Source organism: Crinia signifera, chromosome 4 (assembly GCF_055691185.1).
Source record: "Crinia signifera chromosome 4, ASM5569118v1, whole genome shotgun sequence".
NCBI classification, from domain to species: Eukaryota; Metazoa; Chordata; class Amphibia; order Anura; family Myobatrachidae; genus Crinia; species Crinia signifera.
In genome coordinates this window covers 326,811,042-326,825,739 of record NC_139220.1, presented here as the reverse complement: position 1 = coordinate 326,825,739, position 14,698 = coordinate 326,811,042, and the positions used below count along the sequence as shown (strand labels likewise).

Here is a 14,698-nt window from a genome sequence, read left to right as displayed (position 1 = left end):
ATTTCTTACAACACATATATTCATATACATTAATGCTAGGGTTATTTTTGATGGAAGTCAATTAACCTACAAGTATCATCTTGGGTTGTGGGGGGAAACTGGTGTTCCATAAGGAAAATGAGTGAATACATTGCTTGTTATTTTTAGACACAAAGAAAGCCTAAGGTAAACTAAGTAACTCAATTCTACTACCAAAACAAGAAAGCACAAATACATGTATAGGAGTCAATGATACTGTGATAGAAAAAATGCATATCCACGCAAATTATAATTATCACTGAAATTAATTTTCATTTAACAGTATTTATAAAAATAATGACTCCAGTTCCAGAATTTTGGTTACAATGTGTATCCAAATGTGTTTATTTAAAATCTTGATGCTTTCACCTTGAATGCACCTTTAACAAATGCTTTATGTATGTCCTTATTTCTGAAGCTATATATGAAAGGGTTAATCAATGGTGTGACCACAGTGTACAAAAGAGACAGGATTTTACTCAAAGTCCGGGAATTTGCTTTCTTGGGAACGGAATAAATACTTGATAGGGATCCATAAAATATAGAGACAACAAGCAGGTGGGAGCTGCAGGTGGAGAAGGCCTTATGTCTTCCAGTTATGGATGGGATTCGTAGGATTGTGGAAACAATATAGACATAGGAAATAATAATGATAAAGAAAGGGAAGATAATTAATGGAATGGAAAGCAAGTTAGACTCAAGTTCCACTACATAAGTATCTGAGCAGGAAAGTTCCATCAAGGGGTCATAATCACAGAAGAAATGGTCAATCACATGTGGTCCACAAAATGATAACTGAAATATAGGTATAGCTTGATTTAGTAGTAGTGAATAACTTATAACCCAGCACATGAGAACAAGTTTAAAGCAAAACATGTGGTTCATTATAACAGTGTAACGCAGAGGGTTACATATGGCCAAATAGCGGTCACAGGACATCACTGTCAGAAGGAGACATTCCGAGCTTTCTGAGGAACAAAATATTAAATACTGAGTGATACAGCCCAGAAGAGATACAAGGCCTCCATCTTTGTGGATAATATTAAGCATATTGGGGACAATATCTGTGGCCACCAACATGTCACACACAGAAATCTGTGTAAGGAAGATGTACATAGGCGAATGGAGAGTCTTGCTGTAAGCCACCAGTAAGATGATCAGAAGGTTCCCTAATATGGTCACCAAATAAATCACAAGGAACAGAGAGAAAATTAAAAACTTATGTTGATGGAAACTTGTAATTCCTAACAGCAATATTTCTGTGATTTCCGTTACATTCGTAATCTTGAAGATATAAAAAGAGTAGAAGTGTTCAGTGGCTTATATATGTTTATGTATATGTGCTTTAAAGAGTCAGACTTAAAAAAAGTTTGGTCGTTGGCTTCTGAGAAAAACAAAAAACCAAAACACATTGACGCAAGTCCAGTGTAGTCGGGTTAGTAAAGATTTTAAAATTTATTATGACAATAAACAAAAACCAAGCCTGCAGATGTGTCTATATATGTTGTTGCCACAAAGCTTATGCATCACCGCATACAACATAAGGAGTGGTTAGTAATACATGAAAGGAGAGAAAGGTTTTCTGCAGTGTCTAAAGCCTCTAAGAGGTCAACAAAATAAGTGGCTCTTGGATTAATGAGGGCACAGCAGTCTTTAGTGATGACAATTTGAATGGAGAGGAGAAGATGGTAGCCAGACTGAAATGTGTCATGCAATGAGCGGGAGCGATGAAATAAAGGTAGTAAGTTGGCTGTAGGCAATATAGTTGAGGTGTTTGGGGAGAGAGAGATCGATAGCTGGAGGGAATGTTAGGATCAATGTTTTTTTTTTTTAAAGGCAAGACAATGATATGCATGAAGGTAGAGGGGGCATTTCCTGATGAAAGAGGGAGACTGAGGAGGTGGGCAAGATCAGGCAGAAGGAGAGATATAGCAATGGAGGCAGGAAGGGATAGAGTGAAGTGGGAAGTTGGAGTGGGAGGAACAGATGAGTGACATGACTTCTTCACCAGGAGCAGTTGAAAAAGATGCCAGAGTTTGTAAGAAGGAAGGATTGTGGTGATCAGGAAATGGAGTGGGGAGGTTTCTGAAGGTCTGGTTGGATGTGAATTAGGAGGCAAAATCAAGGGCAAAGAGTAAGGAGGGGAGTTGAGATGGAAGTGGGCAGAGGTGGGAGTTGACCATGTCAAAGAAACGCATGGGATTTTAATACTTAGAGGAGATGAGATTTTTGAAATATGACTAGAGATAGAGAGAAAGAGAAAAAGAGAGAGAGAGAGAGAGAGAGAGAGAGAGAGAGTGTAGGGCAGCTTTATAGTATAAGACCATATATTTGAAATGGAGGAAGTTCATGTTAGAGGATGGTTTCATGCACTCTCACTCTGTGGTTCCTGAACATTTCTGCAAATTTCCAGTGAATTTGGAATGCCAAACCTGCGTTTTTGATCTTTGATGGAGAAGAGTGGTTGCTGATGAATAGTGGTTGCTAAAAGTAAGGGAGGCATTTTATGGGGAAGTGGCTTGTTCAGGGCAGGAGAGAAAGAATAAAAGAGAGAAGTGAGGCAAACATAGAGGATAAGAAAATGGTGTTGATTGCCTCAATGCTACATGATGGTAGCCACGAGGCAGAGGTGGAGAATAAGAGGGCATAAGTTAAATATGAGCAGAAGAAGGACATAGAAAGGGAGAGGGCAGTAGGGGTAATCAGAAATATCACAACTGTCTATCTATCTGTCAATGAATTAAGCCAGTGGTGGCCAACCTGTGGCTCTTGAGCCTCATGCGGCTCTCCCCCTTGTAAAGTGCGGCTCCTGCTCCCACTGCTGCCCACCGCCCACCGTCTGTCCCAGTCCCCCCTGCTGCCGGTTCCCTGAATCCCGTCTCCTTCTGAGGGGAGGAGAGTGTGCATCGCGCATCTCTCCTACCCCTTACTGTGCATCCTTGTGACTGGGCCATCCGCCAATCAGAGCTCGTGGGCCAGCAGCCAATCAGGAGCCGGCCAGCGAGCTTTGATTGGTGGGCGGCCCAGTCACAGGGAAGTGAGGGGGAAGGAGACGCGCGGTGTGCTGTGCTCTCCTCCCATCGGTGACATGACAGGAGGACTGCAGGGGGAAACCAGACTGTCCTCTCCCTGCCTGGCAGCAGCAGCAACAACGATGAGTGCTGCTGCTGGGAAATTTGCACTGTGGGGGGCATAGCAGTTTGTGGCACTGTGGGGGCATAGCAGTTTGTGGCACTGTGGGGGCATACCAGCTTTTTGGCACTGTGGGGGCATACCTGGCACCGTGTGGTGCATACCTGGCACCGTGGGGGGCATATGAGTATCTGGCACTATAGGGGGCATAAGTATATATGGCACTGCACTATTGGAGGCATATTTGTATCACACCCACCCAAGGGTTCAAAATAGACTACGCCCCTTTTTTTGGCGCATGTGCCTTCGGCGCGTGCATGTCGGCTCTTTAGCTTGACTACTGATATTTTTCGGCTCTTTACCTCTGACCGGTTGACCACCCCTGAATTAAGCCATCAAAGTAAGAATTTTGTATTTTGATGTCTTAATTGCTTTATATAGTAGTTAATAGGATTTTAGTAGGGTAGAACAACTCTAATAAATCATAGCGGTATAAAAACAGTCTATTGATTTGCACACTGCACATAAATATGCAAATGCATGTGTTTGCAATCAGTAAGGCAGGAACGGGTGTGTTTGGAAACAGCTGATGTGCCTATGCATTTTTAGGGTTGGTCTGTGAGGTCCGCACTTACCCCTTCTAGCTGATCTCAGTTACAGATTTTTGGCAGCCTTAGACCTAATCACATTTGCACAGACGGCAAAGACTCTTCAATGTTTCGGGAATTGTGAATGCATGACTGTTAACAATGCATTCACAGATCAGTTTAAATTTTGCATAGGGCATTTTATCTTTCAGACTGGGTGGCAGCTTTCTGCTCACAGTCCTCTGCAAATTTTTTGATTAGGGCTCAATGGTGAATTAGGACCAATGTTCTCTGCAGAGAACATGCACCCTGCACAAACATCAAACTGTATGTATCAGCATGTAAGACAAGTCATGGATCATGGGTAGATTTATGTGAAAACACCTTAATTGCCATTTATTTGTACAACTGCATTAGGGCTGTGCTAGCACTGGAATATAACATATAACGTTCGGCACGTGACAGTTATACCACTTTCACACTGCCTAAATGTTTTAAAACAGTATTTTAAAATGGTATTTAAAACGGGTCTGAGCCGTTACCGTTTTAAATACCATTTAAATACCCTTCGCATCAGTCAACCCGTTTAATCCCCTGAACACGTTTCAAGGCAGAATGCAGGGGCCAGCCTATCACAGGTCTGAGATCTGTTGTTTTTACTTAATACCGTTTCAGAGCCATTCTCACTGCATAAAAAACGTCTCTAAAAGTGTAGGACTCTGCTTTTTAAACATTTTGAAATACCGGTTATCTTTAACCGGTAAATCAACTTTGGCACTTTCCCACTGCAGCCTTAAACGTGTTGAAATGTGAAAAAAACAAAACGGAAATATACCGTTTTAAAAGTGCGGTGTGAAAATTTTGGTTAATTTCTAATTAAATTGAGATATTAAGCATTAATTGAAAAAAATAAAAATAAAGATTATACTACTTACATTCTCCTAAAAAAGAATTGCATGCAATTTATTTATTTTAATTTTTAATTTTTTTATAAATACATCCTGAGGTTGGGTAAATTAATGTTTTAGGAATCATAATATATGTCAGATATCTAAGCAGTATTTATTATTTATTTATTAACAGTCTCTTATATAGCGCAGCATATTATTATTATATTCCGTTGCGCTTTACAAAGGAGACAGTGATACAACAAACAGGGTATTTACAGTATGTGGGCTTTCCTATTTACTGGTGTGGTTATGCACAGCACTGTTTTGTAGCCGGGTCAAAAACAATAAATTCTGGTCTAGTTATGTCTAATTTTGCCCACAATGTCCATAGTACCCATCACATGTTACTCTTGAGAACAGGAACATAGAGAGTTATGCTCTTCAACCATATTCGATGCCACTTCAATCCTGATGCGCAGCCCATTAGCATCGAAATTGAATAGAAAAACTGTGCAGGAAAGACAATAATAATAATAAATCGAATGCGTTTTGCTTGCCACTCGATTAGATCCCGACTCAATCTCAATGGAATCAGGATCAAATTGCATGCAAAATCGCACCGTGTGTATACCTCCTTAATGTCACTTACCTCTGCAGCAATATGATGGAGTGCATTGTGTCCTGTAATATTTGCCTCCCTATTATAAGATAATGACAAGTTGCCCATTTCTGCAGTAGTTGGCTTTCAATAGTACTGTACATACAGTATTTCAGAATCATCACGTAACAGTAAAGGTCAACAGAGCATCTTACCCAAAGCAGAGGGTGACTGATAAATTGCTTGTCTTTTTATAATCGTAATGTAGGGACTCCAAGGGCCTTTAATTCTCTACATACTTCAAGATTATGCCAACCCAATTAAGATTCAAAACTATAAAATCTCTTGTGGCTTGTAAAAAAAAATACAAAAAAAAAAACAGAAGAATAATCCAAGCAGGTTTATGAAAATTAACTCCAGTTACAAGTAAATATGTATTGATTTATTTAGGCTGAGCGGTATTAATAATAATAATAATAATGATAATAATAATAATAATAATAATAATAATAATAATAATAATATCAGAATGATATTCATAATATTGATATTAATTAGAATTATGATCCTAAGCCAGAGATGATATTGGGAGTGATGCTGTAGTGATCGGATATCCCTGTTCCGATGGTGGGTGGTCTGGGCATGCACCCACCGCCTGTGCGAACACCTTCGGCTAGTATCACACTCACTAAGGCATTTGTGCAAGTGGGGTAGGGACGGGGGGGGGGGGATTGACACTACCCAGACCAGGGAACGCCCAATGTATTATGGTCATCCCCAGTGCTCGAAGTGGAAATTTGAAAGTGGGGGTACGGAAAAACGGGGTGTGGCCACTGAAAAGGGGGCATGTCTTTAAGTGTAGCGTACCACACCACATACCCCTTATACACCACACTAGTAGGACCCCTTATACTATCTACTAGTGCCCTTAACACATTGTGCCACACGTTATGAGCCAAAACTCAAGCTTAGCAAGGACAAAGGGACAGAGAGAGTGACAGCAGACAGAGAGTGACAGTGGGGACACAGAGAGAGCCACATATGTATATTGAGCATCATGGTGTGTGGCATATGCTCATTATACATATGCCACACATTGTGGTGTCCATTATACATATGTCGCACACTGTGATGCCCATTATACATATGTCGCACACCGTGATGCCCATTATACATATGCCACACTGTAATGCTTATTATAAATATGCCATACGCCATGATGTTTATTATACATTTGCCACACGTCATGATACCCATTATACATATGCCACACACTACGATGCCCATTATACATATGCCGCACACCATGATGCCCATTATACATATGCCACACACCGTGATGCTCATTATACATATGCCGCACACCATGATGCCCATCATGCAGCATCCATTAGTGTGGCTACAGTCACCCGTCAGGCAGCTGCTGCTGTAGTGTACTGCTCAGGGACCGCTGTGCTCCTACTCTCGCCGCTGCCTTTGATCTCCCGGTCACCACCTCCCCTGGACTCCCCCACCAGCCCAGCTCCATCCAGTGTTATAGGTAACCTACCGGTTTCCTGCGCCCGGGGAGCCAGACGCGCAATACGTGGGTCCTCTGTGGCATACTAGATCGGCGGCTGCAGTGTCCAGCGGGGCCTAGCGGCGGCAATAATTAGAGGGGAAATGACCAGCAGCATCCACCGGAGCAGCACTTTGTGCAGGCTGGTCAGTCACTATCCCTGCCTCCTGCTGCACTGGGATGCGCACTGTAAAAATCAAGGCACTTCCTGATCAGTGGGAAAGAAGTGACGGTATGACATACCGTCCCATACCGCCCCACTTCGACCACTGGTCATCCCCATAAAAATGCTGGGCGTTCCCTTGGGTAAGCAAGGGGGGCTAGTGCTTGCTTAGTGAGGGTGGCTGAAGTCACATGATGTCAGTCCCGCCCCCTCTTTGGTGGACTCCGATAGGAACAAAACTCAGTTTAGACTGACTTTTATTACATGGAGCCTTTGGGTGCATATGAAGGGATGTGTTCATATACATCCCCTTGCATTGTACCGAGGGGATTCCTGCGGTGGAGGGGGGCATTCAGACGGGTGGCATTCATGGGCTTGATATGCAGCAAAAGACCGCTGCTAAGCGAGCCTTGCTGAATCAGGCCTATTGTAGACCTTGCCCAGATGTGACTATGGCAAATGAAGTAAGCCTCAAAGCTGTCCAAATCAGATTCATGCCCTTTTCTGTGCTGTGACTCTGACGGACCTTTTAAGTCTGTAATACATATTTGACCCTTTAATAATAATAAGTTGCATAGAGACAACTAGAATTTCCATAGTTCTGTATGTATGTCTCTTGAAAAAAATGTAATCCTTGACATTATTCTGGACACTTCACAGTTCCACTTCAATGAGCTCTGCACTGGGATACCCAACATTTCTTGCAATCCAGGCCCGCAAGAAAAAAAAGAGTCACCTCAAATTTGGTGATAGACTCCCAGGCTGAAGTCCCAGCTTGATCTACCATGGGCACACTCTCCTGAGTGGATCTGATCTTGTTGCTGTGGGACATTACCCATGAGTTGTGTTGTCTGCCCCACCACCTCCCAGCAAGCACTGGGCCCTCCATAACCTCCCCCTACTCAGCACCACAACTTGGTGGTCCAGAACAATGACCCCAGACTTAACAAAGTGTCAGCGTCCATCTTGCCTGGCTGCTACACTGGCTGCTCACCATACTGCCGCCCATTCCCATACCTACAGTAGCTGTTTCACCTGAAGAGACATCAGCAAGCCCAGTCTTCACATGAGCATGGATTAGAACAGCACTGCCCACCTCATGGTGCCAAGGGATCCAACTGACTGACCATGCACAAGCAGCTAATATAAGTCCATGGGGATCCTGCATGTTATTTAATTTTAATTTAAATAGTGCCAATAGCCTTTTCTTTCCACATCAGCTCCTATATCACATGACACGACACACTGTCAGTTGTTCCCATATATACTGTAATTTGGGTCCTTGTATGTTTAATCTCAAACAGTGTGGTCTCTGTAGTAGTGCACCAACATGGCTGACAGTTGTGTTGTCTACTCCTATCATTAGAAGGCTGTAACCACCTATTTTGTGTCATATCCTCTAGGCATAACCTTCTCCGCCCAAGGTAATCCTAAATTGTGCTTCCACTACACATGCCTCACTTGGAATTTTTCATGGGTAAAATCGATAACCTTATTACACAATTACAGCTTTAACTCTGCATTATGCCAACCTTCTGGATTACTCTTTTTTATCAGGTTCATGATCATCATCATGTTTTACGTATAAAAACTAGTTTCTTTTAACCTTTTAAACATTATACAACCATTATACACACATTATACAGTACTTAAACTCACTGCATTGTTCTCAGATTAGCAGAAATTGTAATTCTAAACCCATACTGGTTGAGCAAGGATTTTTTTTTAAAGTTTATTATGGGGTTTAACCTATTAGCGGGGTCAATTTACCATTACTAATAGCTTGATGCACAATTAACCCTTTTTCTATGGAATAAAAGTGAGGTTCATTCTCTATACAGATATAGCGCCTCTCATTATTACCGCCAGCTCGCCATGGCGAAGGTTTTGGCGTTCCACTTTTCTTCTTGCGCTCCCGTCCGCCACCGCTGGGTGGCTAATGCTCCATCAATCTAGCGTTGGAGTGCTGTAGTATGAGACGCTCCTTCGCTATGAGACGCCCGTGAGCTATGAGATGCCCGGTAACATCTCTGCTAGCAAATGGGCTGTGTAGTGTCACGATCCTATAGGCAAATATTTACCTTCATGTAGCCAATGCTGAATATTTTGAACATTAGGGGATTAAAGCAGTGTAGAACATTGGGACATTAGTGTAGTAACACTTGACGCTCAATACTGTACATTACAGTACTTTTCCTCCAACAGCGCTAATAACAATCGTCTACAGTTGCCATTAATCCAAAAGCATTTTATAGACCGTACACATCATCATGTGGTAGAATTTATTTTCTTTTTTTTCTTTTATTGGAATACTTTGGAAAGTGATATTTAATAATGTACTGAATCGGCCTCATGTATTGCATTACAGAATCTTCGACGGAGTAACGTGTATACAACTCAAGTCACATCCAGCCTCCCTCCCCCAGGGGAGGCGTTGTTGACTTTAGCTGAATACATTACTTTACCTAGAACAGCCCTAATCACAATTGTCTGAGAAGCTCATGTGACTCAGGTTTCTCCAACAGCCCTAAAGTTGCCATTGATTAGCAGCACTCTACAAACCGTACACATAAACAGCAAGTGGAGGACAAGATAAGGGATACATATAAGACAACAGTTTTGCCTCTACCCTATGAGTCCTAACAACTGGTAGGGCCAAAGTCCAGTGTCTTCAACTGTGCAGATGGTAACCAACATGTAACCAGCAGGCAACAGCTCCAGGAGAAACAACCATGTAGCTAGGAACAGCCACTACCACCGGCATCTGCTGTCAGGCCTGCTTCCTTAAAAGGAAGCCTTTGACCAATCCCAGAAGGCCTAACAGACCAGCCTCCAAGTCCCTATTTGCCTCACCTGCTGTTGGTCATGCTAATTGCGGCATCCTGGCTGCTTAGCAACAGCCAAGATAGTATCCAGGCTGCCTGGCATCTTTCAGTTGCTAGGCAACTGGCTGGAATGAAGACAGGTGGCAGAAGTGATGCACCGCACAGGTTGCCTAGCAAACAGGAACATACGTGCCACCCCGCCACAGCACCCGCCTGCACCCACTGCCACCTGCTGAATCCGGGGGACCCACTGCTGACCACAGGTACGGGTCTCCGGATACTAACATTACCCCCCCATCAAGAAGGGGTTAAATAACCCCTAAATCTGTACTTATGAGGGATCTGTTTCTTAAGCTTTCTTAAGCTTTGATCCAAGACTTCTCCTCTGGCCTCTAACCCTTCCAATGAACCAGGATTAGGAGCTGGCCTCGAGAAAGCTTGGAATCCAAAACTCTCTCCACCTGAATTTTCTGCTGCCCATGAACCCATACTGGTGTTCTTCTTATGACTCTTATGACCTTTAAGGAATTTGTTTGAAGGAAACAAAGGGTTTAAAGAGTAAGCAGTGGAAGGTATTGTCAATCTCCAGGGATTTGGGCAAATCCAGATGAAAGGCAACAGGATTAGGGGAAATGGGGAGTGTGTATGACTAATCACACACACCCAGAGAGCGCCAGACAATTGGATAATTATAAATGTAATAAATTTATTTGAATAAACAACAATAAAATATATCGCATCAAATGCAACTTGTAATAAAATGAATAGTATTAAAAAAGGTACATTACACTCCCATGGGATATATAGCAACAGGTGGTAGTCCCAATATTTGGATATCTCCTTTTAGGGGTAAAGTGTACGTCAGATCCAGCTCAATTATCATAGATGTTGAATTTTTTGTGTGAACAACACATCACATGAAAGGTGTAGTAGCTGATAGTTGTGGATATGCTCAGTCTATTAAGCAGACTGCTCTAGCTTATCCGCCGGCTGTCGCCGCCTGTTGACGACCAGCCAGTTTGTGTGTCAGCGGAGAGTGAGCTGTCTGCCTCCGGCAATCAGCTAAGTTGTTGCACGCTGAATTGCCGGGGGGTTGGAGCGGTCTAATGAATGCTGCAGGTAACTCACCCAGGACTTGTGCAGATGTCCTGCTAGCGTGTTCAGTGCTGGCAGCGCTGGGGAGACCTTGGTTTTGCAGGTAAAAAGCAAAGACGTTTTCAGGAGCTTGAATCGATAATGCTGGAGCTGCAATCACCGTGGGAGTGCACCTTATCTCTGTAGCTTGGCTTGACGCGTTTCTCCGCTTTCACAGTATATAGCGGTTTCTTCAGAAGGGTATAGACAGAGATCCTTGTTGGGGGTTTTGCCTATGTTTGGTTCCCCGCTAGGTTATGTTGGGTTTACCTTCTACGATGGGGTGGCTGCAAAAAATATTACATGGGTATAGCTATACATGAGTTAGGTCCAATTGAACATGGATGCTTATTAATTATGTCTCTGTGTAGGTTGACTTGCTCTCATAAGTAGGAGTATCATTATTAGTATTGCCCCCACCCCCGATATACCCTATTCACTGGTGGTTATTAGATCTAAGAGCAATAGATCGAGCTCATTGGAAAAATATCTATGCTAGTCTGGTTGGTTCTGGGTATATTTGGTTGGGGTTAATGTACATATATATATATGTGGAAGTCTCTATATATGTGTGTACATATATATGTGTATATATATATGGACCCATCCCTCCTTTATGCAGGGTCCAAATCTAAGTCCTAAGAGCTAAATTGGTCCTCTCACCTCTCTATGGCCCTTATTCTGATTGATGCGTACTTTTCCGCATACTTTCGGATAGCGTCTTTACGGCGTCTGCGCATGCGTGGAGAACGCCACGCGCATGTGCCACGCATTGACTCCGTACCTGTTCGTGCAAATCCCGTACAAAACTGTGCCCCGCAATCACTCTTGAAATATGGGCGTATTATGGGCGTCATGCGGAATGAGACATGGGCGTAGTTTCAAAGTGGGAAAAACTGGGAGGAAACATGGGCGGACACGGGGGAGTACACTTATGTTGGGGGGCGTACATTCGGATAGCACTCCGAATGCACGCGACCAAAACCGATAGAAATGTGCGGTGTCCATAAGTCAAGTATTGCTTTGCGGAAACCACTCGGTCTTGCGGTAGCCGAACGGAACGCCTAATGACTACAAGCATTAACACCTGAACCCAATACAATCGTCTCCTTTACTCATTACTCACTAATAGGACGCTTGTCAGTGCTTTAATTGAAACCATTGCTGCTTCAAGGAACCTTTACTAAACACACACATATGCTGTACTTGTCCCACACTTTTAAACTGCTAAGAATGGACATCACTGAATATTAATCCTATCAATACACATGTGTATTCTACATGTACTAATTAAACCACACAATTTTGGTAAAGTAAAGAAATTTATTTAAAGACATTTCACACACAATGAAACTGTGAAGCAATTAAAAAAAAAAAAAAATAATAATACCAAAAACCATGGCAGGAATGTACCAAAATAACTTATAATCCAAAATAAATATAATTGCACACATTCATAGCCACAGCAGAATCATTTGGAACACAACCGGGGACTTAGCAACATCACTTCAAGTACAGCTGACAGTAATGGCAGGCAAAAGAGGGCAACAGGGGAACCAAAAATGACATATGAAGCAAGGGCTCATCTGGTTACCCTCAGCACGTGATTGGACACAAGAAGCTGACACACACAGCACAATGAAAGAGTTGGGAACACATAACGGTGGAGATTAATGCAGCCACAAGTTCATTTACGAGCACGTTTGCCCTTGGTAGGCTCCTTGGCCTGTGCAGCAGCTCTTCGGCCACGGCCAGATGCTGGGGCAGGTGGAGCAGATGCTGGTGAGGGGGTGGATGGTCTACCCCTCCTGCCAGCAGGGAGTGTTGCAGGTGGTAATGCACCAGAAACAGATGACATTAGGACCCTATTGCTGTTAACTAGCTCCACCATAAGCTCATTATGGTGGAGGAGGAGATCATTTTGACGCGTGGCTTGCTCGGCCAGCACCTGAGCACTTGCAGCCATGGCCTGATGCGCCTGAACCATGGCCTGATGCGCCTCAGCCATGGACTGCTGGGTGCTGACCAAGCTCGCCATGATCTCCTCGGTCCTACGCATCTGTTCTGATGCCAACTCTCCCTGCTGGTTAATGTCCCCAAGCATCTGGGCCAAGCTGGCATAATCGGCTTGGGCCGATGGCTGCTGCTGCACACGGCTACCACTGGGGCCAGGTGGCACGGACTCCTCCACCTCCTGAGAAGACTCTTCACCAAGCAGTGGGGTGTCTGTTGAAAATGATAAACACAATTAGGACACATTCTAAGATAATTACTTGCACAAGCTTATGGCATGACAAATATTTACCTTCCAGAAAAGACGCAAACACTTCAGCTGGGGCCTCGCTATCCATCGTGCTCACCCCCCTGACCTCCTCAACTGCTACACAGCACTCGGCCATCAACTCCAGGGGGGTGAACTCTAGCCCTGATGGCATGGGCCCGGCCCCAGATCTCTGGCTGTGTTCCCACCGCTTGGTCATCTTCCTCTTCAGGTTGGTTTTGAAGTCGTGCCACCTGCAATGTAAGTTGACATATTAATACATGTCACTCCAGATGTTTGATGTTGCAGCCATTGCTCTGTGCTACATATTACGACATGTGCTTCATGTCAAAAACATGACATTACATTCAACTATGATATCAACCGTTACAATACACATTCACACTCACCCTACTCTAACTCTCAACTAAATAACATGGCAATAATGTCTGTGTATCGTACCAACCTCACCGGCCATTTGCCAAATCCATCTGAGCATTAATTCAAACATTACTTGTCTATTACTGGGCACATGTATCACAAAACAACTTGCCTCTTCTTGACATGCTCGGCCTCACGAACTTGTGGCGCCACTTCATTAATCTCTGCCGTTATGTCTTCCCAAATCTTCCATCTGCGTGTGTGTGTCAGCCTCTCCGGTGGACACTCAATCCAATCACGTGCTCGCGGAACCAGGATGGCAAGCTCCTGTGCTTCATATGCCTTATTTCGGGAACTTGGTTCCTCTGTTGGCCTCTTTTTCCCCTTGCCACGTCCATGCCCACGCCCACTGGCACGTGGCGCTGTACTTGAAGTGCTGGCCATGGTAGTATCTTGTGAAGTCCCCGGTTGTGTTCCAAAGGATTCTGCTGAGGCTGCATATGAGGCAGCTGCAGGTTGCCCTGCTGGAGAAGGGCCAGGTGCAGGTTGCCCTGCTGGAGAAGGGCCAGGTGCAGGTTGCCCTGCTGGAGAAGGGCCAGGTGCAGGTTGCCCTGCTGGAGAAGGGCCAGGTGCAGGTTGCCCTGCTGGAGAAGGGCCAGGTGCAGGTTGCCCTGCTGGAGAAGGGCCAGGTGCAGGTTGCCCTGCTGGAGAAGGGCCAGCAGCCTCAGCATTTCCCACTGCCTGCATGTGCAGTGGCACATAGGAGGTGCTGGAGTCCATCTTGTCAAAAAGTAGCTGCAACTCTTGGTCCACCTCTGATTGGGATCCAGACATGTTAGCAGCAACTTTGTCACATTCTAATACACCTTTATATACTGTTTGTGTATCCTGTTTGGCGTACATCAGCGGCAGCTGCGTTCCGTGCTCGAGCATAACGGCCGCCTGCGTACGGCGTGGTTTTTTCGCGCCGCATACGTTGCGGAAATTCCATTGTGTAAAACCTGGCGAAACTTCTACATGAAATATTGGTCACCAATTCTAACATTGCATAGAATCTTCGGATACACCTGTGACTATCGCACAATATACATGCTATTTGGTAGCATGACATGACATTTGGTTCATGACTACTGTGGTATTGTTGATTTTGAT

At 44.0% G+C, this 14,698-nt stretch overlaps 1 protein-coding gene across 1 annotated transcript; it reads right to left on the bottom strand.

The window, feature by feature from the left end:
- Positions 1-366: 366 nt before the first annotated feature.
- LOC146073464 (olfactory receptor 1496-like) lies at positions 367-5,354 on the bottom strand. Its single transcript, XM_083180645.1, has 3 exons — positions 5,277-5,354; positions 2,398-2,502; positions 367-1,302 (listed from the first exon to the last, which is right to left on the bottom strand). Exons 1-3 carry the CDS (start codon positions 5,352-5,354, stop codon positions 367-369), a joined length of 1,119 nt encoding a protein of 372 aa, XP_083036771.1.
- Between the last annotated feature and the right edge of the window lie 9,344 nt (positions 5,355-14,698).

Bases quoted from the DNA above. Each gene is read 5' to 3' on its own strand.
- LOC146073464 (XM_083180645.1), bottom strand. From the start codon at position 5,354: ATGGGCAACTTGTCATTATCTTATAATAGGGAGGCAAATATTACAGGA. The intron at 2,503-5,276 runs GTAAGTGACATT...CCTTACTTTTAG, and splicing joins TCCATCATATTGCTGCAGAG to CAACCACTATTCATCAGCAA. The intron at 1,303-2,397 runs GTGAGAGTGCAT...TATATCTTCAAG, and splicing joins AAATGTTCAGGAACCACAGA to ATTACGAATGTAACGGAAAT.